We start from the raw sequence: 23,792 nt of genomic DNA on the forward strand, positions 1-23,792 counted from the left end.
TTATTTAAGGGACTGCACCAACACTATTCAATCTCTTAGCTGCTAGAGGGTCCAGCTGTGTAACCAACCCACGTTGCTCAGCTCAACCACCAAATTCCTCTTTTAGTACACAAACCAAGTCTGCCTTCAGCCACAGGCTATCTGTATCAACACAAAAATTTCACTTTCCAAGATGGTAACCTGCCAGCACATGGTCTAATTCTCAATACCATTTTGACACACAGACTTATTTCTAAAGAACAATGTGAACTGTACCAGCCTTTAAAGTAACTCTCAATCTTTTGAGTAACTTTGTCCTATTAAGGATACTCAATGCAATTTTCCTTTCCCAGACTCATCTCTTGATGCACAAACCAAACCTGCCTTTAGTTACAGGCTATCAACATCAATACAAAGATTCATGTTCCAAGATAGTGGGCACATCTAATTGTTATTCAAATAAAGAAGTAGTTTGGAATGCATGAAATGTTTACTTATAGTCTACACAGGAGGGGTTCCTTTGTAAGACTATGTCTAAGACCCCAAAATAATGTTGGCTTCATTTTGGAAGGGCCAATAAAAAGAGAAAGAAAATCCGCATGTGAGCTTAATCTCAATACCATCTCGACAGTATGAACTCTGCCAACCTTACAAACTCACTCTTATTCTTATTCTATCTACATACCTACAGACTTTGAAATTGCATTATTCTCTCATGGGTTCCTAATATCATTTTTCTTGTCTAGACTTAAGGACTATTAATAACCTCTCTTTTACTAACATTTCTATTGTTACATGTTTAATGAAGATGACCAAGTAAAGTATAATATGAAATATTCAAATGGGGCTTGTCTTTAATTCTATAGCTATACAACTCAAAAACGTAATTTCGGTTTTGTCAAGTTTAAACCTACTCGGATGAATAACCATTGGATATTTCTTGAATCTCTCTCAAAAAAAAAAAAAAAAAGAAAAAAAAAAAAAGCTAGTCTCAAGTGTTTGTGTTTTTCCACTGAAGAATTTGCTACTAGAACGTAATCGATATAAACATATATAAAATCTAAATCAGATAAGACATAGTCAATAAAGTTTGATTGACACTTGGAAGACTCAATGACAGGCTTAAACATTCAAACATACCAGACAAAGTGATTATAGCTGTTTTAAGGTATCAGTCGATTCCATAGATGAAAATACTGAATTACCATACATAACTGTTCTTACATTGACACACCGGTTCTCAACTGATCACCAAAGTTAAGCAACGTTGAGCCTGGCCAGTATCAGATAGGTGACCATTTTGGAAGGCGAGGTGCTGTATGTACCGCAAGGTAGAATACCAGGTTGGGAAACTAGCATGGTCTATCCTTCTCTCGAGGGTAGATGGGCCTCTCTTAAGCCATGGTAGGCAACCCATCTAGTGATGGCGTCACGATAAAAAAAATACCCTTGCGAAGCTTCAAGTATTCAGCTATGGAAAAGATTTAAATTAATCTACAAACTAGTGTAGTGAGTTCAATCTTGGCGGCAACCATATATTACGTTTTTTGTACGTTCTTACACTGTAAATGTATTGAATTGGGTTTGGTGAGATACGTTCTTACACTGTAAATGTATTGAATTGGGTTTGGTGAGATACGTTCTTACACTGTAAATGTATTGAATTGGGTCTGGTGAGATACGTTCTTACACTGTAAATGTATTGAATTGGGTCTGGTGAGATACGTTCTTACACTGTAAATGTATTGAATTGGGTTTGGTGAGATACGTTCTTACACTGTAAATGTATTGAATTGGGTTTGGTGAGATACGTTCTTACACTGTAAATGTATTGAATTGGGTCTGGTGAGATACGTTCTTACACTGTAAATGTATTGAATTGGGTTTGGTGAGATACGTTCTTACACTGTAAATGTATTGAATTGGGTCTGGTGAGATACGTTCTTACACTGTAAATGTATTGAATTGGGTCTGGTGAGATACGTTCTTACACTGTAAATGTATTGAATTGGGTCTGGTGAGATACGTTCTTACACTGTAAATGTATTGAATTGGGTCTGGTGAGATACGTTCTTACACTGTAAATGTATTGAATTGGGTCTGGTGAGATACGTTCTTACACTGTAAATGTATTGAATTGCTGCCGGTGATACAGGTAATTACTAGTGATGGGATGATTCCAATGTTTTTCTCGATTCCAATACAATTACTAATTCCGTTCTAAATTCTCGATTCTAATACTATTACTGATATAGATTCTGATTCTAAAATCACCTAAAAATATAGCATTTGATTTTCTTGGGGTAGGGAAGGGTACTTACTGGGGACTCTTTATCTACTTTGAAATGTAAATATCATATTTTTTAATTTGACAACACTTTTTAATGTTTTCTCTTTATGTATTTTATCTAAAATTTTGATAAGCTTATTGCGGAAATTTTCATCTAGATTTTTCACTTATGCCATTTTTTCTATTTATCCAATCGTGACAGTTTTACATGTGCTACTTTTTTCTGTGCCATTTTTTACCTAAATTCTTTATTATAATCCATAAATTTTAGTTTTACTTATAGTTTAAATGAATAAAAATGTATCATTTTATAATTCGTACTAAAAATGAATTTAAAAAATTTTTTAATTAAAAGCAGAGTCAGTGAACATACACAATTTTGTGTCCCCCTCTCCTTACGTCCTCACCATATTAACACTAGTGATGGGACGATTCCAATATTTTTACTTATTCCATTACAATTACCGATTTTTTTAAATTCCCGATTCTGATACAGATTTAAATTCTGATTCCAGAATCTAATCGCCCCTAAAGCGTAGAATTTCATCTTTATAGGATTTAAAATTCTGCAAAGAGTCTTCATCTACTTCAAAATGTAAATATTTTTTTTTATTCAACAAACTTATTCATATTTTCCTTTCAAATATTGTATCTAAGATTTTGATAAAATCATTGTAAGATTTTATATTTTTTTCTCAGACAGCTACACTTTGGAATTCCCTTCCTTCTACTTGCTTCCCTGACTGTACTGACATGTGTCGTTACTTTACATTTGTTATTATAAGTAATTGATAACCAAGTTGTGGTTTTATTTGATATAGAACTTTATTACATATTTACATAGGAAGAGAGATTGAAGGTACGTGTGTAGAGGTCTACGCCATGTTGTCGAATACGATATGTATTAGGCGGTTTACATCAATATTCATACGCCATGATTTCCTTGTTACGCGTATGAAAGTAGTTCTATGATAATACTACATCCCCCTTACCAGAAGGAAGAAAAGTAGTACACATTGTTCAGATGTTTATTGTTTAAATCTGTTTGGCCTATGGATTTCACGGCCATGTCTTGTTATGTTTGGTGCGTGTTTCTTAGTGTTTATTTGGTTTGAGATGCTTGTGTTAGGGAGTTCAGATTGAGATTGGGTTTGGTCACTGAAGTGAACATGTTTATGGGTTGCTTTTCCATCTGCTCTGATATGGATTCTGTTACGTCTTTTTGACGATCCATCTGGCAATTTGAGGATGTACGATCTAGGTTCTGTACATTTGCTGAGAATTGTTGCTGGTTTCCATTTTCCAGTTTGGTTATCCCACATACGTACGTGTTGTCCAGGGACAAGTGCTGGTAAGTCATGGGCTGTTTTATCGTGATAGGTTTTTTGTATATCCTGTCTGTGCTTTAGTTCTTCGTGAATATGGTCACGGTTGGGAAATCTGTGATTTGTGATTTTTGCAATCAGGTTCGATTTCATGATGCGACTGTTTAGAAGTTCAGCTGGGCTTGGAAGTTTGTGGCTGATAGGCGTTGTTCTTAAACACAGCATTGCAAGGTTAATATCTCTTCCTGCTTGCTTTGCTTTGACTATTGTTCTTTTAATGGTTTGAATCTGTCGTTCAATGAAACCATTTGATTTAGGAAACCTTGGAGATGATGTGATATGATCGAATTGCCATTGTTGAGCAAATTCTTTAAATGCTTCACTGGAGTACTGTGGTCCGTTGTCACTAATAACTCTGGTGGGAATACTATGTTCTGAAAATATCTGCTTCATTGTTGATATGACCATGTTGCTTGTGGCCATGCCATTCATTTTCCGTATGATTGGGAATTTACTATAATAATCAGCAATTATGAGGTATTCCTGGTCGTTACAGTGGAACAAGTCAGTGCCAACAACTTCCCATGCTCTGCTAGGGATGTTGTGTGGTTGTAACGTTTTTTTTGATTGTGCTGGGAGGTTTTCCTGGCATATTGAACACTTTTTGATCATGTTCTCAATATCAGTGTTAATTCGCTCCCAGTAGACAGTATCTCTAGCTTGCAGACGTGTCTTTTCGATACCTTGATGGCTGTAATGTAGTTGGTCCAGGATAGTTTTCTGCTGATTTTCAGGGATAATAATCCTTGAGCCTTTCATGATTATGCCATCACTGACAGATAACTCATCTCTGTATGACCAGTATGACCGAATTGTCGGTGGTACTTCCTTAATTGAGTCTGGCCATCCTATTGTTATGGTTTCATGTAATTGGTTGAGTATTGGATCAGACTTTGTTTCCTTTTTTATTTCATTCAGGCGTTCGCTCCTGAATCTCACCAAGTCAACCCGAATATCTAAGTCGATCATGTCAGTGTTTTGAGTACTGGGGAGACGACTTAGCATATCAACTATAGTCATTTCTTTGCCTGGTATGTATTCTATTTGTATCTGGTATCCCTGTAATTTGGTCATCATTCGTTGTAGCCTAGGAGGTGCACTGGTCAGTGGTTTCTGTAGTATCATGACCAAGGGTTTATGGTTGGTGTGTACCTTGAACTTCCGCCCATATAGGTAGACATGATACCTGTGCACACCAAATACAATTGCTAGAAGTTCCCTTTCTATGCACGAATACCATTGCTCGGCGTCTGTTAAAGATTTTGACGCGTATGCAATAGGTTTTTTGTTTTGCATTAATGCTGCTTCAAGTCCTTTTAAACTCACATCAGTTTGCAGTATTGGTACTTCATTCGTGTCGAAGTATGTTAGTGTGGAGTCTTTGATGATTATTGTTTTAAGCATCTCAAAGCATACCTTGTGATGCTCTTCCCAGAGAAAAGGTACGTCTTTTTTCAACAAGCCTCTTAATGTATGTGTCTTGTCAGCTAAATTTGGTATGAATGGTGATAAATATGTGACAAGGCCTAAGAATTCTTGTAGTTCTTTTTTGCATGTTGGATATGGCATGTCTTGTAAGTCTTTAAGTTTTTCTGGGTCTGGGCTAACACCATTTTCACTATATATCATTCCAAAGAAAGATATATTTTTTGATTTTATTTTGCATTTTGCTGAATTAAACACAAGACCATTTTTTGCAGCTACTTGCATGAGCCTGTATAAGATCTTATCATGCTCTTTGTCCGTTTTACTATAGACAACAATGTCGTCTGTAATTCCAATTGCTCCGTCAACTTGTTTGAGTATCTGGTCCATTTTCATTTGGAAAATGTCCTGGGATACACTTAACCCAAATGGTAATCTCTGAAAACAGTATCTGCCAAAAGGGGATTGGAATATCGTTAGCAGCTGAGATTCCTGATCCAAATGTATGGACCAATAACCAGCTTTGGCATCAAGTTTAGAGAACAGCTTGGCACCTGCAAAGTGGTATGTTAGCTCCTCCACTGTGGGGGTTGCATGGTGTGGTCTCTTTAGCGCAATGTTAAGGCGTCTTGGGTCTAGACAGATTCTCAGGCTTCCATCTTTCTTGTGTGAATAAGCTAGGCTGGAAACCCAGTCTGTTGGCTCTGTGACTTTTCTAATGATCTTGTTGCTGACCATTTTGTCTAGTTCCTGTTTTATGTTGTCCTTTAGGGCAATTGGGGTTTTTCTCGGTGGGTCAATGTGAGGTTGTACGTTTTTGCTCGTTGTTAACCTGACATGTCCAGGCATAGAGCCTATTTTGTCGAATTGATCTGGATAGATCTGTACCAAGTCTTCGATTTTGTTGATTGGTTTGACTATATTTTGTTCTTTCACCGTGCAGTGAAGAGTGACCATTTTCAGTATTTCCAGTGATGGTAACCCTAGAATTGCTGGTCCATTTACATCTACTATATAGAAGGTGCTTTCGTGCCAATCAGGGGTTTGGTAGTTGCATGGTATACTGATATTGCCAAAGCACTTTATCGGTGTTCCATTGTAGGCTATTAATTTTTTGTCCTTACTTTGTTTTTTTAGTTTTAGGCAGCTATCAGTAGTTAATTTCTCAGGAAACATTCTACGGAATGTAGAAATTGGTAATGTATTACCTTGGGCTCCAGTATCGACTTTAATTCGTAGTCTGTGAGTTCCGTTTCGATTAGGTAATTTTATATTTATATAAGCGAAGGCTTCATCTCTCTGTGTTTGAGAGGGTGTGTTAATGGTGGAAAAAGTTAAATTTTCGAATTGTTCATTTAGTTCCTGGCTGTTGTTCCTGGATAATATATCAGTTTGGATGAAGTGTTTTTTCTTGGTCTGGTTCATGTTTAATGGTTTTTGTTTTCCACGGTCTCTGTTTTGCGATCTTGACCTTGATCTTCTGTTATATAAACATACTGTTGCCCAGTGGTTATATTTTCCACACGTTTTGCATTTGGAACCAAATGCTGGGCATGCTTCACGTCGACGTTTGTGACTTTTTCCGCAATCAAGGCAGTTGTTTGTCTTTCTATTTTGTTTATATTTTTTAATTGCTTGTATGTCAGTATTGGCGCTATTGTCCTCCCCGTTATTGGTGTTTAACATCTCTCTAAGCTGTTTAATATGTGCGTTTGTTGCCTCATACGTTTTACCAATTCGGATGGTTTCATCCAGTGTTAGCGTATTATCTTTTAATAATAGTTCTTTCTGGAATTCGACAATTGGGGTACTCGCAATAATTGGTTCTATAATTCGCTGTTCTTGTTCAGTGTCGGTTAGTGAGCATTTTAACATAAGTTGACGACATCTATTGACGAAGTCGTCTATTGTCTCATTTTGTTTTTGTTTATAAGACATTAGTTTTAGTCTATTAATCCTAGTTTTCTTTAGGTTTTAAATGCTCCAAGAAGAGTTTTTCCTCATCTGTTAATTTCCAAGTGTTAAATTTTTTGAGACCTTCGTTGCCGGTCTTTAGCAGTATGTAATTCACTTGTTGGTTGGTTTTTATTTTGTTTATAGCAAAATATAGTTCTAACCTCTGTTTAAAAAGTTTAAATGTTTCCGCTGGATTTGGCATTTCCCAATCCATAAACGGAATAATGTCATTATTGGTAGTCATTATTATTAACGGCTATGTATTTTTTCAATAAACAGAAAATTCAATATGTCTGCCAATGTGTGAAAATCCACACGTGTTTACGGGAACACATACGATAACAACAGTTGACAAAAATTCAAAATGTCTGCTATTGTGCGAAAATCCACACGTGTTTACGGGAACATATACGATAACAACAGTTGACAAAAATTCAAAATGTCTGCTATTGTGCGAAAATCCATACGTGCTTATGGGAACACATACGACAACAACAGTTGGCAAAAATTCAAAATGTCTGCTATTGTGCAAAAATTCACACGTGTTTATAGCATATACGAGAATGACAGCAAAGTTTTATAAAATACACATTGATGGTAAATTAATGAAAACTGGTTTACATGCCTTGTTTTGTCTTCTGTAAACGTATTTTTCCTCTCGTGTTTGTTGCCAAAGTTTTTTTTTTTTTTTTAACTGTTATAAATGTTCGGTATCCATTTCACTGCCACCATGTCGTTAATTTACATTTGTTATTATAAGTAATTGATAACCAAGTTGTGGTTTTATTTGATATAGAACTTTATTACATATTTACATAGGAAGAGAGATTGAAGGTACGTGTGTAGAGGTCTACGCCATGTTGTCGAATACGATATGTATTAGGCGGTTTACATCAATATTCATACGCCATGATTTCCTTGTTACGCGTATGAAAGTAGTTCTATGATAACACTACAACATGCAGAAGTTTAAATGTAATGTAAACCAACATCTCGCTCATCTCCCCTAAACATGGTTCAAATAGTAGCCCCTTACGTCCAAGTGGTGATGTACCTCATTTGGGGTGAACGTGATTAAAAAAATACAAATATTTTCACTTGTGCCATTTTTTTTCCTATTTGTCCATTTGTGCCATTTTTACCTGTGCTATTTTTATTGTGCCATTTTTTCGCTACCATTTTGGCTAAATTTGTTATTATAATATAGATTTTTGCTTTACTGGTAATTTAAAATCGATAAATATCATATACCACTAGTATCAGCAATGAAAAATTAAGTTTTAAACAACAAACAAAAAACCCAAAACAAATTAAAAGAATCATTTTTAGAATCAGAAATTAGAGTTTATTTGCTTCAAATCCATTTTTTTTCACACTCAACTTGTATCATCCCTTGCAATTCCATTAGGCTCCAGTGAAACTTTATTAGTCAGGGAGCTCACATCTGTAGAATCAAATTGGCAGTTATGGGCATAAAGGGTCCCAATTAGTTTTCTTTTTTTTTTTTTTTTTTACACACAAATTACCATTTATCAAGGCCCGGAGGCCACTTGAGGATAAGGGTTACTGGGTATACATTAATCAATGTGATTATAGCGTAGTAAACATAAGTAGTGGAAATTTTGTAAATTGGATTACTTAGGGGGACAGTTCATCAAGAACTTGTTTACATTGGACTTGAAGACAATCAGATTGTAGTCAGCTGGAAAGCAGGCGATCGGAAGAGAGTTCCACAGGCGTGCAGTTCTAAGAAAAAAGCTTTGTTCATGGAATCTATGTTTAGATCTAGGCACAGACAACGAATGTAGGAAATTATTGATAGTGGTTTTGGCCAGACGAGTGTTTTTTGTGAAAGTTTGGTGGGGGGGGGGCACAGATTGAAGCTCAGATGAGCACTTGCCATGAAAATAACGATAAAGTAGAGACAGGCTCGCAACATCTCTTCTGTGAGAAAGAGGTTGCAGGGAAGAGAAAAGGCCATCCCTCACTAAGCTATGAAGTCTATTTTGAACTTTGTCAAGGCAGGATAAGCCCTTTCTATCAGCTCCTGCCCAGATGTGGCAACAGTACTCCATCATTGGTCGAACCTGGCTTTTACATAGGTAGAGAATTGCATCAAGAGTAAGATATCTACTGGAGTGGTAGAAGGATCCCACCATTTTTCCAGTGACCTTGGCAATGGATTTGATATATATGTTCCATTTAAGGTCGGGAGTAAAGGTCAAGCCCAGAAGCTTGTCAAAACATGAAGCCTCCACAAGAGGAGAGCCATTCATTTCAATTGATCCCCTAGAGAGGAAGCTTCTGTCGAGGAATTCACTAATCCTATGAGATATAACTGTAAGCAGAACGGAAACCATATTGCACGTCACTGAGAGGGTTATTTTTGCTGAGATGGTTGACTACTTCTCTATTTAACACAGATTCCAGCAGCTTACTCATAATGAACAGCAGACTTATTGGTCTGTACTGAGAGGGAGATGAGCAATCACCTGAATTCTTAAATACACGGCATACTGATGAGATTTTCCATGGTGTTGGGAAGCATTTCTCCTTAAGACAATGCTCAAATGAAGAAATAGTTATATAATCGAGAAAGATGTTTTAGTTTACTTGAAGCATTGCACGTAGTGTGAAAGGAGTTGTGTTCGAAGGCTATATCAATACGGTTCATAAGAAACAGCGTGGACATGAGTTAACATATAGAAAAATAATGACAATATTAAAAGTATGCATATTGATGTATACACGTTGGCAGAGGAACTAATCCAAGCACATGTAGAGTGACCTCCCTTAGACCATTCGCTTTCCCCAAAACCAGATATTTCACCACACTAATAGAGCAGTCGTTAACATTCCTAAGTACACACCTTAAATGTAATATGCAAAAATTAAGCGTTTATATGCATTAAAAAAAAGCTACAATAATTCCCAACAATACTTAATATTCATCACAACTCGTATCCTGGAAATTAATTTGACAGTCAGTCTGTGACACTGGCTTCCGGAAATAAAGAAACAAATAAAAAAATAAAGCAGATGGAGGAAAGCCTTGATGAACAGTTGTATACGTTTCTTCTATTTTCTCCCCTGAAGAAGAGATACTATTCTCGAAAATTAGGGACATCAACACTTACCATCATTGTGTTGATAAATAAACGTAATATATTTGAAAATTATTGAAAATTCCTTCTAATCTATATATTAATGCAATAGTGTGTGCGTTATTTTCTATGTCACGCTTACATCCGGTCGTTTAATTGTTATGTACTTCTATTTCTTGCCATAAATAATTTTACCAAGAATTCTTCATAAGTTTTGGTTTCGGTTTCGATTATAGCTGATGGCACTTAAATCAACTATTTTTTCATAAATAATTTTATCAAGAATTCTTCATAAGTTTTGGTTTCGGTTTCGATTATAGCTGAAGGAACTCAAGTTATATATATATATATATATATATATATATATATATATATATATATATATATTTTTTTTTTTCATAAGTCTTTATTTTGGTTTCGATTCAAGCTGATACACCCAAGTCATATGGATATACTTTTTTAATTTTTGAAATCGCAACTTTATAATATATAAAAATCGATAGAACATGAACTCTATAATAATATATACGAAATCTGCAATAAATATATCATATTTAAATGTACTTTACGACCGGGCTTTGTTGGGCGTTCGTGCTAGCTTAAATAAATACTTTTGCAGTTTTAACAAAAAAGCTACAATAATATCAGAGTGTCTCCATTTACACTGAACATCTGCAGAATGCCAAGATCAATATATTGCATATGAATGAGTCCCCTGTGGAATTTTCACAGGTCCTGCTAGTATTTTTATATGATAACTTGTGTCCACGGTGTTTCCTATGAACTGCATTGATATAGCCTTCAAACGCAACTCCTTTCATTTATATAATCGATTATCCACTCAAAAACTAGCAACCAATCAGAACCCAGTTAAATAGTGGGGACCATAGACTGGGCTCCAGTCTATAGTCCCCCCTTGCCAAACATTCACGAAAAACACTCGTTTGGTTGTAAACACTATCAATAATTTCCCTCTCTCTTTAGCTGTACCTAAACCTAAATGTTAATTCCATGAACAAAGCTTCTTTCTTTGAACTGCACACCTGTGGAACTCTGTTCTGTTTATCTGCTTTCCAACTGACTACAATATGGCCAATGTAAACAAGTTCTTGATGAGCCGTTCCCCTTAAGTAATCCAATTTACCAAATTTACACTTCTAATGATTACTATGATATTGTCCTTTTGACCAATGTACACTCTTTAACTCTTATCCTCGAGTGGTCTATGGGCCTTGATAAGTGGTGATTCCTTTGGAAAAAAAAAGAAAACAAAAAAAAACTTGCCCGTCTAAGCATAATGAAACATCCCAACATTCCTATAAACCAGCTTTCTCGGCTTATGTCTCAGTTATTTTCATGAAACTTAACTAGTCAGACAGCTAAGCACTAATTACTAAATTCAATAGCGTCAAACTATATGTCAAGATCAGGACCATTGATGCACTATTTGCCTCGCATGGAGGTCTTCTCGGTGTACTCATGTGATGAATTCTTTCGGTTATAGTCAGCTAACGTACTTCTTAACTTCCTGCATTGCTGCTACCGAAAGTGGTGACAAAGCAAATTAGTCCCTGGACTTTTATTGTTCCTCAGTATTTCTATTGTGAAGCAATTTATTGAAATAAAATATAAGAAAAGGACGTTATTGAAAAGTATGCAATAAAAATTAACAAAATTATACAGATAAAAATAACAAAATTAGTCTTTATTTGCATTTTTAATAACAAAATTAAACAATAAAAGTTTTTATTTCATTTGAAATTTTATAAGAAATATGTTTATGAAATTATAAAAATAAGGTTTTTAAAAAAGTTTTAAAAATGAAAGATAAATATGTTTATGAAAGTATATATAAAAAAAATTACTGAAGTCAAAATAACAAATGGAATTATTGAACTCAAAAGAACAAAATTTCAAACAACATAAAAAAAAAAGTATCCAAAATTCCAAAAATAATTTTAAAAGATTTTTAAAAGTGTTTTTAAATAATTCTTTAAAAGAAAAGTAATTTCAATAATTCTTAATTAAAATATGGCCGAAAAAACTTTTCAATGATTATTAAATAATAATAAAAAAAAAAACGTTCGGAAAAATGTAATAAAAAAAGTACATGCACAGAGGAGATATAAGCATGAGAGAAAAGAGTGAAGGAACTGATTTGCCTTGTTGCTGCTTCCGGTAGCAGCCATGTTGAAAGTTAAGAAGTACATTAGCTAACTATAACCATTTTTTCAACATTGTGATTAAAGAAACATCATTCACTTTGTCATCATAACCTTAACCTGTCACAACTTCCCTTTTAATGAATACTGCTGCCACCCTCTGCTTCATTCCCACTGGGAAGTGTGCCACTAGCTTTCTATACAATGAAAAATGCACTACATTGGATGAGAAGATATGGCATATCCAGAACTTTGTTTCCTGGTTTTCATTTCAAGGTACCGGGGTCCTGTCATGCTTGCAAGCCAAACACAAACACGTCATCCTGTTCTTTGTTTATTAATCCAAAGTCAACAAGATGCCGCCTCAATCTGGCTGTGGACACCACATCCTTGCTGATGCAGACATCATCAATGTATGCAGACGTTTCATGTTATCTTCTGATAATGCTGCACCTACAATAGCAGGAATAATAGATCATATAATATTGAAACCAAATCTCATGTTCAGTTAAACAGTACCTTTTCACCTCAATGATCACTGTTTTGTATGACCACAAATGCTGGTCTATTTACACCTATGAGCAAGCCTTTCTAAGGTCAAGCAGAGACACATTCAAATTCTTTTTTCACTATTCTTTGAGCACAAACGTCAATGTGAGCCATGTAGGCATCGATAAACTCATTCAATTAATGGAAGTTCAATATAAGACACACATTGTGACATTTCTCTGAGCAGGTTGAATTGGCGTCCTTTGAAGATGGAAGTTTCTAGGGAATATTAAATTCGCATGCAGTCCCCAGTTCTGTCAATATCCTATTCAGGGGAGATAACAACATGAGTTCTTGCATTACCCTCCTCCCAAATACAACGTCTGATATTTGCAAATACAATATAGAACATTGCTTGGGCTTATTCTGTTGGGGAATTGCCATCAATGGAATTATCTTAGGTAAGTTTCAACTCCAAAAAGGAAATAGCCATCTATTATCCAACCATGTTTGCAGCTCATGCTGGTATTCTGACCAGATGTAAGTGCTCTATTCATCAATTTATTAGATGAGTATTCAACTGCCCACTTCCATGATGCTGTCCACATCAAGGACTATTTGATTATTTGTTCACATCCAAGCATTTCTGGGTTTGTACCAACTTTTTTCATTTAGAGGAATTGACCGTCCTTTTACCATTGTAGACAAAACACACTGCAACTAATTGACATTCACCGAATGGAAGTCTTCGATCTGTGGTGTCTTCAACGTATTCTTGGGATTTGTATCTTCGACCACATCAAAACAGCACAATCCATGCACAATGTAAGCTTCCTATACTTGAGGAAGTACTTCATATCAGGAGGCTCTAATGGTTTGGCCACGCCCTTCATCATCCATCAACTAACCTGATTGACAAGGTAATAGTACCGACACTGCTATTTGGATGGCACAACTAGTCTACTGAGGATGTGGCTTGCAATGATTCGGGCTGACTTGGAAGCTATGACTAGCCCTTACATCTTCAGTGTGCAATAATGGAATCGCTGATAGCTGAAGCATGCTGATGAGGCAGCAGCAGACAGCCATGGATGGACTGCTAATTCACTTGAAGCCGACTTAACCCACCCTGGATGAATGGCATCACATGAACATTCAAAGGTGATAACATTTTGCTCAATGAGGATGGTCATTTTAACACAAAACAGTTGGCAATTCATTTTGTCTATTAGCTTTATTAGAGAGAGAGAGAGAGAGAGAGAGAGAGAGAGAGAGAGAGAGAGAGAGAGAGAGGGGTGTATATGATGAGGCAGAACCTGAATTAAGTGGTGGAAGTAGTCTAGACTTACCTTATTACCGCCATAAAATAGCTTGTTTCTGTCAAGCGTGCAAAACTTGGATGTAACAAAAAGCTAATAAAAGTTGTCACTTATGATTTAGCACTCGAAGAGAGAGAGAGAGAGAAAGAGAGAGAGAGAGAGAGAAAGAGAGAGAGAGAGAGAGAGACTGACCATCCATTTATCACCATAGAGAAAACACACTACAAGTAGTTGACATTCAAATGCTGGAAGTCTTCGATCGGTTCTGTCTTCAGTGTATTCTCGGAATTTGTATCTCTGACCACTTGCTACTTGCCATCTTGCACATACATATAGAGCATAGCTTGGGCTTATTCTGTTGAACAGTTGTCATCAATGGAATTAAGCCTTAGCTAAGTTTAAACTCCAAATAGGAAATCTTCAACGTTACATCATTGGATTCAAGACGATCGTTGAGAAATAGAGATTGGTATTGAAGATGGTGTTGTTGAAGAAAAGTATACCACATAACGAAGTTCCAGTGTTGAGCTCATTGTTCTCGGGTTCAGTAAGGAAACTGGTGTTGTTGGAGAAGAATCTACTACATGATGAAACTCTAGAGACAATTAAGATGCTTCATGTAATATGGTGTCACCTGAAAAAAGTATCCTGATCATGATTGCTTTAACCTTCCAGGATCATAAGGACACTGCATTGTTGAACGTTGCACCAGTTGCTTCCATCTCCGTTAGTCATGGAAAAGAGCTTGTGTCGTAGCAAAGCTCTCTCCTATGATGTTGTCTATCTTTTTCTCCTTCCACCTGGCTCTGTTCTTTGGAGAATTGTCTTTGAGAGACTTCTGGTTCTCGTCACATGCCCATAACCTCGAAGTTTTCTTTATTGATGATAGCAGTTCTTCAAATTTTTTTGCATGCAAGATGGCAGTTGTATGCATGTATAAGACATTGAGTACTTTTCGGAGACATCAATTGCTTTTGTTTTTTTTTCTTTGCAGTTCTGCTGTTAGTGTCCATATTTCACATGCATATAAAAGATCGACAGGATTAATGCACACAGTAGCTTTAACATAATTGATAGACTGATAGTTTTGTCCTTTCATCTTGGTTTTAATTTTGCCATTGTTACTGCTGCCTGTTCTGCTATCGCTGGTTATGGAATCACAAATGGCTGAAGTATACTGAGGAGGTAACAGCGGACAGACCTGGATGGACTAGTACAACTTAAGGAGGATGGTAAACTTGACCCAAAACAGTTGGCAATTCATTTTGGCTATCTTTGAACCCTCTTAAGCATAAAAAGAATACCACATATAAAAGTTCCAGTGGTGAAAAGATTGTTTTCATCAACAGCGGTCATCTTCCCCCTCATGTATTAATTTCTTCAGGAAATGATAGAGAGAAAGATTAAGAAACAGAGAGATGATGGCTATAAAAATATTGATTCAATTGGCCATGGGTTTTCTAGTCTATTATATAAAAGAAAGTTGTAATTCTGCATGTATGTGTTTTTGGCTCAAAGTCATAAACTATGTAGGATACACTTAAAAATCTTACATTTTTTGATTCAATCTGACTCCAAACTGATTATGGTAAAAAGAAAAGGAACTGGAGTCACTAGTGGTGAAATTAGTGCACTGGGCTCCAGAAAATAACGATTTATTCTCATTGATAGTTGTTTCAAAAACAACACTGACACTAACTCCAGCAGTCATCAAGCTTTCTTTCTTTTCCTTTCTTTCTTTTATATTGAGAGAGAGAGAGAGAGAGAGAGAGAGGAGGAGGAGGAGGAGGAGGGGGGGGGGGTAAAATAAAGATGTTACGTACACTAAAAAATGCAACCTAAAACTGAATAGAGAAACTTGATCACATCTTTGAAAACATTATAAGTTTAATGTGAAAATTTAGAAAACCTAATAATGTTATATAACTTTGGTAAATGTGTGCTGCTTGTCCAACCGGAGACATACCTTTAGAATGCTGACTTTTAAGGATATATAGGGATAATCCGGCCCGCTACAAAGCATATTGCCTTTAAATTTATTGCTGACGACTAGTTTGAAAGATACAACAAAATTCATTATACCATGTTTTCCTGTAGTAGTTTTGCCTGGCAACCATATTGTTTTAGCTTTATCAGCTAAGAGATACTGCAGGTTATGCGCATGTGCAAACGGAAAGAAAAAAACTTTCTGAATATGGAAAGAAGTGAAAAAAAATGGGGTCAATGTGCCTGGTTGTCCCACTGAAGACTTACCTACAAAGTGTGTTTATTCTTAAGTCATTCTAAAACATGGGAAGGTTGAGGGTGTTTATTCTGAAAGCCGTTCTTAACATAGGGAGGTTAATGGTGTTTATTCCGAAAGCCGTTCTTAATGTGGGGAGGTTGGGGGTAATACCCCTAAAAAGCGAATCTTTGCAGGTAAGTCTTCTTTATTTAAAAATAAAAAAATTTAAGAGCAAGCTGGTTGAATTCTTTTTTGAGGGAGACTTTCTTCAATTACAGGTAATCAGTAAAACTAGTGCATTTATCTTCTGCTGCAAAACTCGAACAGCGTTTGAGCATGCGTCATAAACAACTTCCTTTCATTAATATTTGTTCGTAGTGGACCACATTACCCGTATATATCTTTAAAAAGTCAACATTCAAACAGTAGATATTTGGTTGGACAACCAGCGCACATTAACCATAACTTTTTTATTAAATGATTAAATAAAACTGAAAACTCTTCTGCAGGGTGTTCAAAAAGTCACCGATGGGTTTTGAACTTAAATAGATTCTTTATTTTTGATGATATCTTTCTGTAATTTTAACACAATCTCACTAAGATATTGGGAAATGTAAAAAAATAAAAAAGTAATGCAAAATTCAAACAATCTTTATGAAAAATGTCTTTTAAATGTTGCCCATTTTCAGCTTCACATATTTGTGCTCTTTCCAAAACATTCATGACAGATTGCAGAATCTCTGGATTGCGATTTAACTCCCTTGTTTCGTTCCTGATGTTTTCCTTCAATTCTTGCAGGGTTTGGGGTTTGTTAACAGACTTTTTCTTTAAGATATCCTCACAAGAAAAAGTAGGGGCTAGTCAAGTCTAGGGAACGTGGTGGCCATTTGATATTGCCATAGCGAGATAATGTTGTCGCCAAAGCACTGTCCGAGAAGCCCATGGTTTCCCTCGCCGTATACATAGGTTGTTCAATGCTATACTTATTCATAATTAATTTCCAAAATATTATCTGCAAAATATCTGAAATAGAGAGAAAAAAAAAAAAAAAAACATTAATGGCAAAATGACAAAGATTTTCAACCCTTCAGTGACTTTTTTGACACCCTGAATCTTGCTATTCTCAATCCTGGGCAACGCCGAGTAGCCCTGTTGTTTTTAAAAATAATTCTTCTCAAATTAATCTTAACCAAAAGATAACATGAATTCACTTGGGTTAATGTTTACTTTTGATTAAAATCAAGTTCCGTCTTTGTTTACATTCTTCGTCAGCTCATCGTTGTGTTTTGCTTCACAATGAATGCCCTGGAAGTCATTTCTGATTAGTGCTTGGCTTACCAGTTTAAAAATATACAAACGAACTTGGTGGCTTTATTTTTTCGGATTAACAGGAATTTTTAAAACCGGTAAACTTTAATCAGAAGGGACTTTTCTAGGGTATTCATAGTGACGCACAACAATAAGATGAGGAAGAATGTAAACAAAGACGGGCGGAACTAAATTTTAACCTTAATTATAACCACATATGCTACAAACGTTATCACGCGTCCCGTGCAACGCTGGGTAATCCTACTGCTCATACTGACCGTCCACGAACAAACGGTGACGTCAAAAGAGTGATGTGACACCGGAAGTGGTTTTCTTCTGAATGCTTGTAATGGGCGAAGGAGGAGGAGGGGGAGGAGTGTTAAAAAAGCAAAAAAAAAAAAAAAAAACATGGCGGAATAAATAAGGTTTGTCCCAACGCCTAGATATCTACCAACTTGAAAGAATTACTTACTGCTGATATAATGACGCTACAAGTTTCTTGGTAGGTGGCATGAAGCGTTTTTATTTTTGTTGATTACCCAATTTTAATAAATAGTTTTTATTCGTTAACGCATGTTGAAAACTATAAACAGCATTCACATTCCAAGTCTGTCTATAAAAACACATTTCTTCAGAGATGGTTGAAGTAAAAAACCGAAATGTTACCATCTCATTTAAACGGCCACGTTGTCAATGAAGATATCAGCAGAGTAAGAAAGACGTTTCACTTTTGTTTGTTTGTTTATTTATTGAAAATAATGATGAATATGTAAAAAGAAAAATTATAAGTTGTTTTATTTTCTATGTAGAAGAATTATTTGTGTACAATTACCAGATAGCGATTCCAACCGGTGATTATTGAATTCTGGATTCAATGGCATCGTAAAAATACATTAAGTTGTAAGTAAACAAATGCGTTTTTTTTTTTGTTTTTTTTTTAATTTTCTCTTTTGTAAATCACTTAACCATAAACGTTTAACCGATTCTTCAAATCCCTTTAAAAAACCATCTATTTAAACAATTCAGCAGAATTGGGTCTCTTATTTAATTTTTAATATAACTAACAGAGATAACTCTGTGCTTATTTAGAAGTTAACCTATTAAAAAAAAAAATACAGAAAAAGCTCTCCTCTATGATGTAGTACGTATCCGTCATAGAATGAAGATGTCATATTCCAACAATCACGTAAATTGATCAAAGATTTTTTTAGTGTTTTATTTTATTATCGATTTAAATTATATCCATTACAAGGTTGGTTTTGATCTCGATAGTTCGAATTTAGTTGTCTCCCTTTTATATATAAAACATGGCGGAGATCAAAACATAACGTCTCGCTTGTGCATAAAATGTGATTTAAAAAAAAAACAAAAAAAAACTTCAATTTATGTGATTTTTGGAATATGACATCCTCGCTCCATGACGGGTACGTACATAAAGTTTTATTATGTATTTATTTATTTATTTTCATTTTTTAAAAGCTTTTTCTGTATTTTTTTGAAAATATTTTTGGCGGACCTGAACGAGAGTGCCCACCCCCTGAAAATGCGTGTTTTCACGTTTCTTTTTTTTCCCCGACAATTATTATAGATTACAGACTTAATCATATTAACAGAAAAAATTTTGAAAAAAAAAAAAAAAATTAATGACTTTTAAGAAGGGGGTTCACTTTCTCGTTATAACGTTCTGTTTCATTGCTACCTGACTTACTGTCCATTTCTTTACCGACGTGTCACATGATAACGAGAAAGCGACTCCCCTTAAGTCATTAAATTTATTTTTTAGCAAAATTTTTAGTATTTTTTTATTTATTTTATTTTTTTTTCAACCTGCCCCAACGTAGTATAAAGACTTCCAACCACCCCATGTTAAGAACGGCTTTCGGAATAATCCCCAACCTCCCCATGTTAAGAACGGCTTTCGAGGGTGGGGGTGTTTATTCCGAAAACCGTTCTTAACATGGATAGGTTGGGGTGTTCATAATACGCTGGGACACGTCGTAAAAATTTACAAAATTTTTTTTTCTGCTTATACTTAAGTCAATAATCTTTGATAATCATCTGGGGGGGGGGGAGTTTAAACAATAAAGATGAAAAACACGCATTTTTTAAGGGGTATTCACTCTCGTATAGGTCCGCCTATTTTTTTTTTCTTTTTTTTTAAAATTTATTAATATACTAGAAAGAAGAGTTACACTTTTTGTTACTCACGCAGAGAGTGATCCGTGCTGAAATAGTTATTTAAAAAAACATTCTTAACATGGGGAGGGTGTTTTGTACCTAATCTGTATTTTAACCTTACAATTGAATAAAAAAACATAAAACTTTAATTAAACGTGGAAATACGATTTAAAAAAGTAGCTCGGATCACTCTCTGCATTAGCACCTACTTTTTTTTTGTTGTTGTTGTATTTATGCAGAATATAAACCCGGTTCAACCGTGCTGAAATAACGTTATGGGCGGCTGTTTACTGTTTTGTTTAATCATTTTCTACGTTCACCTAACAAATAAATTCGATTTTACGACATATTCTGTTTAACTTGAAAACCTAAATTAATAAATAAAAATAGTACTAATTGCATTCTGCATAATTACTATTTTGAATGTAAGAAGAATCGAGCTTCTCAACAAAGAGGTAGTTTGAATTGAGCCAAAAATAAAATGGTCTCCGTCAAGAAGGATTTCTCCTTCACTGATCGTGAATAGAAAAGATGTCATGTAGTACGATAACACTCTCTGCTGCCCCTAATTAAAAGGCAAAGGAAGATGGTTTTCGTGTTTTGTTTGTTTATTTTCGTTATAGTCAAGATTGTCTGCTCTTTTGTACTTCCGGTTTCTGCTCAGCAGGTGGGATGACGGCAATAAGCTAGATATTGTCCGTTCTCGTTAATGATTATCGCAGATAATGGTGATGTAGACGAATAGGCTACTCGAAGTCCGCAGCAAACCATGTAAGATAATTATTTCTCAAATAAAAAATAAAAAAATCAATATTTCATGACGTATATTTAAAAAAAACAAAAAAACAAACAAAAAAAAAAAACAGGAGCATTTTATTTTATGCAAAAAATAAAGTATAAGCCGAATTGGTGCTTCTTCAAATTGGCACTTATAAACAAAAATGAAGAAAAACTTTTCTATTGTACCTACTTAGGTGCTTGAAAGAGTCGACAGGTCGACTTTTTAAAATGTCGTTTTAAGAAAGCAGCATAACATAATTATCATGTCGAAAACAGTAATATATCCAAAAATTACGAAAATTCATCGACTAGAAAATTATTTCTAGTTAAAAGTAATTTTACGGAAAATTGGGAGAAATGGTATATTGGTATGGTATATTCCCTAAAATGTAAACACTTTATAAATTGCGAATATAGCGGACATATTTCTCCCTTTTCGACACTTTAATGACGGACTTTTTTTTTTTTTTTTAACATAATAGCAGTTGCTCTACTCGATACGTAATTTTTGGATATATAACTATGGTAAAACTTGCGGAGTATGCGCTGTTTTACGGTTGTTGTAAATATGGAACGGAAATTTAAATTTCGTTTCTTTTTCTTTTTTTTTTTAATTGTGCCCCCCCCCAAGAAAACGAAAGTCGATTAAGAATAACATTCAACAAGCGTACTTTTTATGTATAAAAAAAAAACGAATTTTTATTTTTTATTTTTATAAAAATAAAATTTTAACAAAAACAAAATTTCATTTTTAAATGAAAAAAAGTCAATTTGGTATATATATATATATATATATATATATATATATAATATATATATATATAACCAACTTATCGTTCACATTAGAAATGTCGATTTTTATGTTTTCGGGTACGTTTACAACGAATAAACACCCTAACCATGTTAAGAACGGCTTTCGGAATAGACACCCCCAACCTCCCCATGTTAAGAACGGCTTTCGGAATACTCCTAACCTTGTCAGCATACCCGAAACAATGAGTTGGATGTGATGTAAGAAAATGTATCGAATTTAAAACGGAACGAAATTTAAATTTCCGTTCCATTTTTACAACAACCGTAAAACAGTGCATACACTGCAAATTTTTTCAACATGACAAGTAAGTACTGTTGTTTTTGCTTTAAACGACATATTTAAAAAAAAAAAAAAAACGATCTGTCGACTCACTCTTAACAAGCACACCTCCTGCTTGTCACGAAATGGAGATTGTATATTCCAAAATTCACAAAAAATAAGTATTAAAAAAAAAAATATTGTGCTTATTCAGATTGGCACTTATGGCGGCATTTAAAATTAAAGAAAATACAGAAATGTCTGTATGGTGTTGGTGTACGTACCAGACACGGGACGAAGGTGAAAATTTTCAAAAAATAATTTAATCAAGTAGGTTTTTTATTTATTTTTTTATGTGGCAAGGAAAACCAACTGGAAACTTGCCATTGAAAAGTTGGTTTTTAGAGTTAATGACATTTAAAATTGTCGCCGGCAAGTAGTTCTTATGATATTAATAGCTACATTTTCGAATGTATTCCTTATAAATTCACTGATCGCCATTTTGAATATTGTTTACAAGTAAATCCAATTATTTTTTGGTGCTAATGCACTTACTGATCCGCGCTATTTTTTTAAAATCGTATTTCCAAGTTTAATTAAAGTTTTATGTTTTTTATTCAATTGTAAAGATTAAGTAAAGTACAGAATAGGTACACCCCCCCCCCATGTTAAGCATGGCTTTTTAAATGTTATTATTTCAGCACGGATCAATAAGTGCACTAGTACCATTTTTTTCTTTGTTGGAGAGGTTAGAGGAATCGTCATTGGAGAGTACGGACCGTACTCTCCAATGACGCAAGGAAAGTATTTTGGTGGGGGCCATTTTTATTTTTCGCTTTTTTTTTTAGGGGTGGGGTTCAAATCTCTTTTTTAGGGTGGGGCGGACACAGAAGGGGAGGGGCAGCCAGGAGAGATTTGAATCTCCCCCCCCCCCCGGTAAACTTTTACTTATCCGATCTCGTTTTCGAAAACAAGTCAACCCGATCGCGTTAATTTTTTTTTTAGTAAATGTTTACTTCCTTTCCACCTTTAAAATGACAACTTTTTAACAAGCAGTTTTCTATGTATTAAGCAATGTATGTAATAAGTAGTGGCCATTTTTGTACGCGCTTGCATGTACAAAAAGGGCCACCAGTGATAACATGAGATTAAATTGCTTAATATACGGAAAACTACTTGTTTGAGGCAAATTTAAATGCGATATTCGTTTCCAGTATACCCGAAAACCCATTAAAAGTTATTTAAAAGGTAATTAAGGTGGAAAGTAAGTAAAAAAAAAAAAAAAAAAAAAAGTTAAAAAAATTAACGAGATTGGGTTGACTTCTTTTCGAAAACGAGACTGGACTTGCTTGTAAACAACAATATTCAAAATGGCACGAGTGAATTTAAGGTATACATCGGATGTAGGTTTTTAAAGAACTACATGCCGGCAACAATTTTAAACGCAATATTGGTTCAAAACAGACGGATACTCCTAAAAATCAACTTATGGCAAGTTTTCAGTTGGTCTTCCAGGCCATAAATACCGTTTTTTATTTTTATTTTTTATTTATTTTACTGTTTCGATAAGAGTGAAAACAATCAGTGAACGTACAAGTGAATAATGCACGTGGAAACTGTCAAAACAATCACCGATTACCTCCCCTTATGTTTCTTTAGTAAACATGGCGGTGCAAGTCTATAAATGGTCCACGAGTAATCTTTTTTTACTATAAAAATCTGGAAAAAATCTTTAATGTACGTACTTGTCACTGCATAAAAATGTCATGTGCCAAAAATCACGTAAATCGATCAAGTACTTTTTTTTATTTAAGAAAATCAAATATTATGAGACATTTTATCGAAGAAAAACTTCACGCCATCTTGTTTTTGAATGATACACTGCTAGCGACACCTATTGGGAATGTTTGAAATATAAGATCAGCAAGGGGCAGACAATCAACTGTCCACGCTGTAGAAAAAAAAAACTTGGAAAATTAAGACATTTATAAGTTTTTGAGGATGTTGAAAACGAAAATAACGTTTAAAATTCCAGCAAACGAGTAGTTTCCAAGATATGAAGAATTTTACGTAAATTGAGCACCCACACGTTGATGCTACTCCAACAAAAATTTGGCAAAT

The 23,792-nt window shown here is 34.8% G+C and overlaps 1 protein-coding gene across 9 annotated transcripts in view; it reads left to right on the forward strand.

Moving 5' to 3' along the window:
• The window catches only part of LOC145268387 (solute carrier family 35 member E2A-like), a 176,166-nt gene that overhangs the window by 47,941 nt on the left and 104,433 nt on the right, over positions 1–23,792 (forward strand). Inside the window, exons 1-2 of one of the 9 annotated variants that reach the window (XM_080123947.1) lie at positions 17,976–18,143; positions 18,451–18,541. The exons of 1 other annotated variant lie outside the window; for it this stretch is intronic. Coding sequence is in view for 1 of the 8 variants with exons in the window: in XM_080123954.1 (XP_079980080.1) it covers positions 19,059–19,065 (7 nt within the window). In the remaining 7 variants the exon portion in view is untranslated. Of the gene's footprint in view, positions 1–17,973; positions 18,144–18,196; positions 18,352–18,450; positions 18,542–18,942; positions 19,066–23,792 lie in introns of those variants that run through there. 7 more of the 9 variants (XM_080123961.1, XM_080123951.1, XM_080123965.1 and 4 more) reach the window with 7 other exon arrangements.

Source organism: Euprymna scolopes, chromosome 4, assembly GCF_053919585.1.
Source record: "Euprymna scolopes isolate OS-2025 chromosome 4, ASM5391958v1, whole genome shotgun sequence".
Taxonomy (NCBI): domain Eukaryota; kingdom Metazoa; phylum Mollusca; class Cephalopoda; order Sepiida; family Sepiolidae; genus Euprymna; species Euprymna scolopes.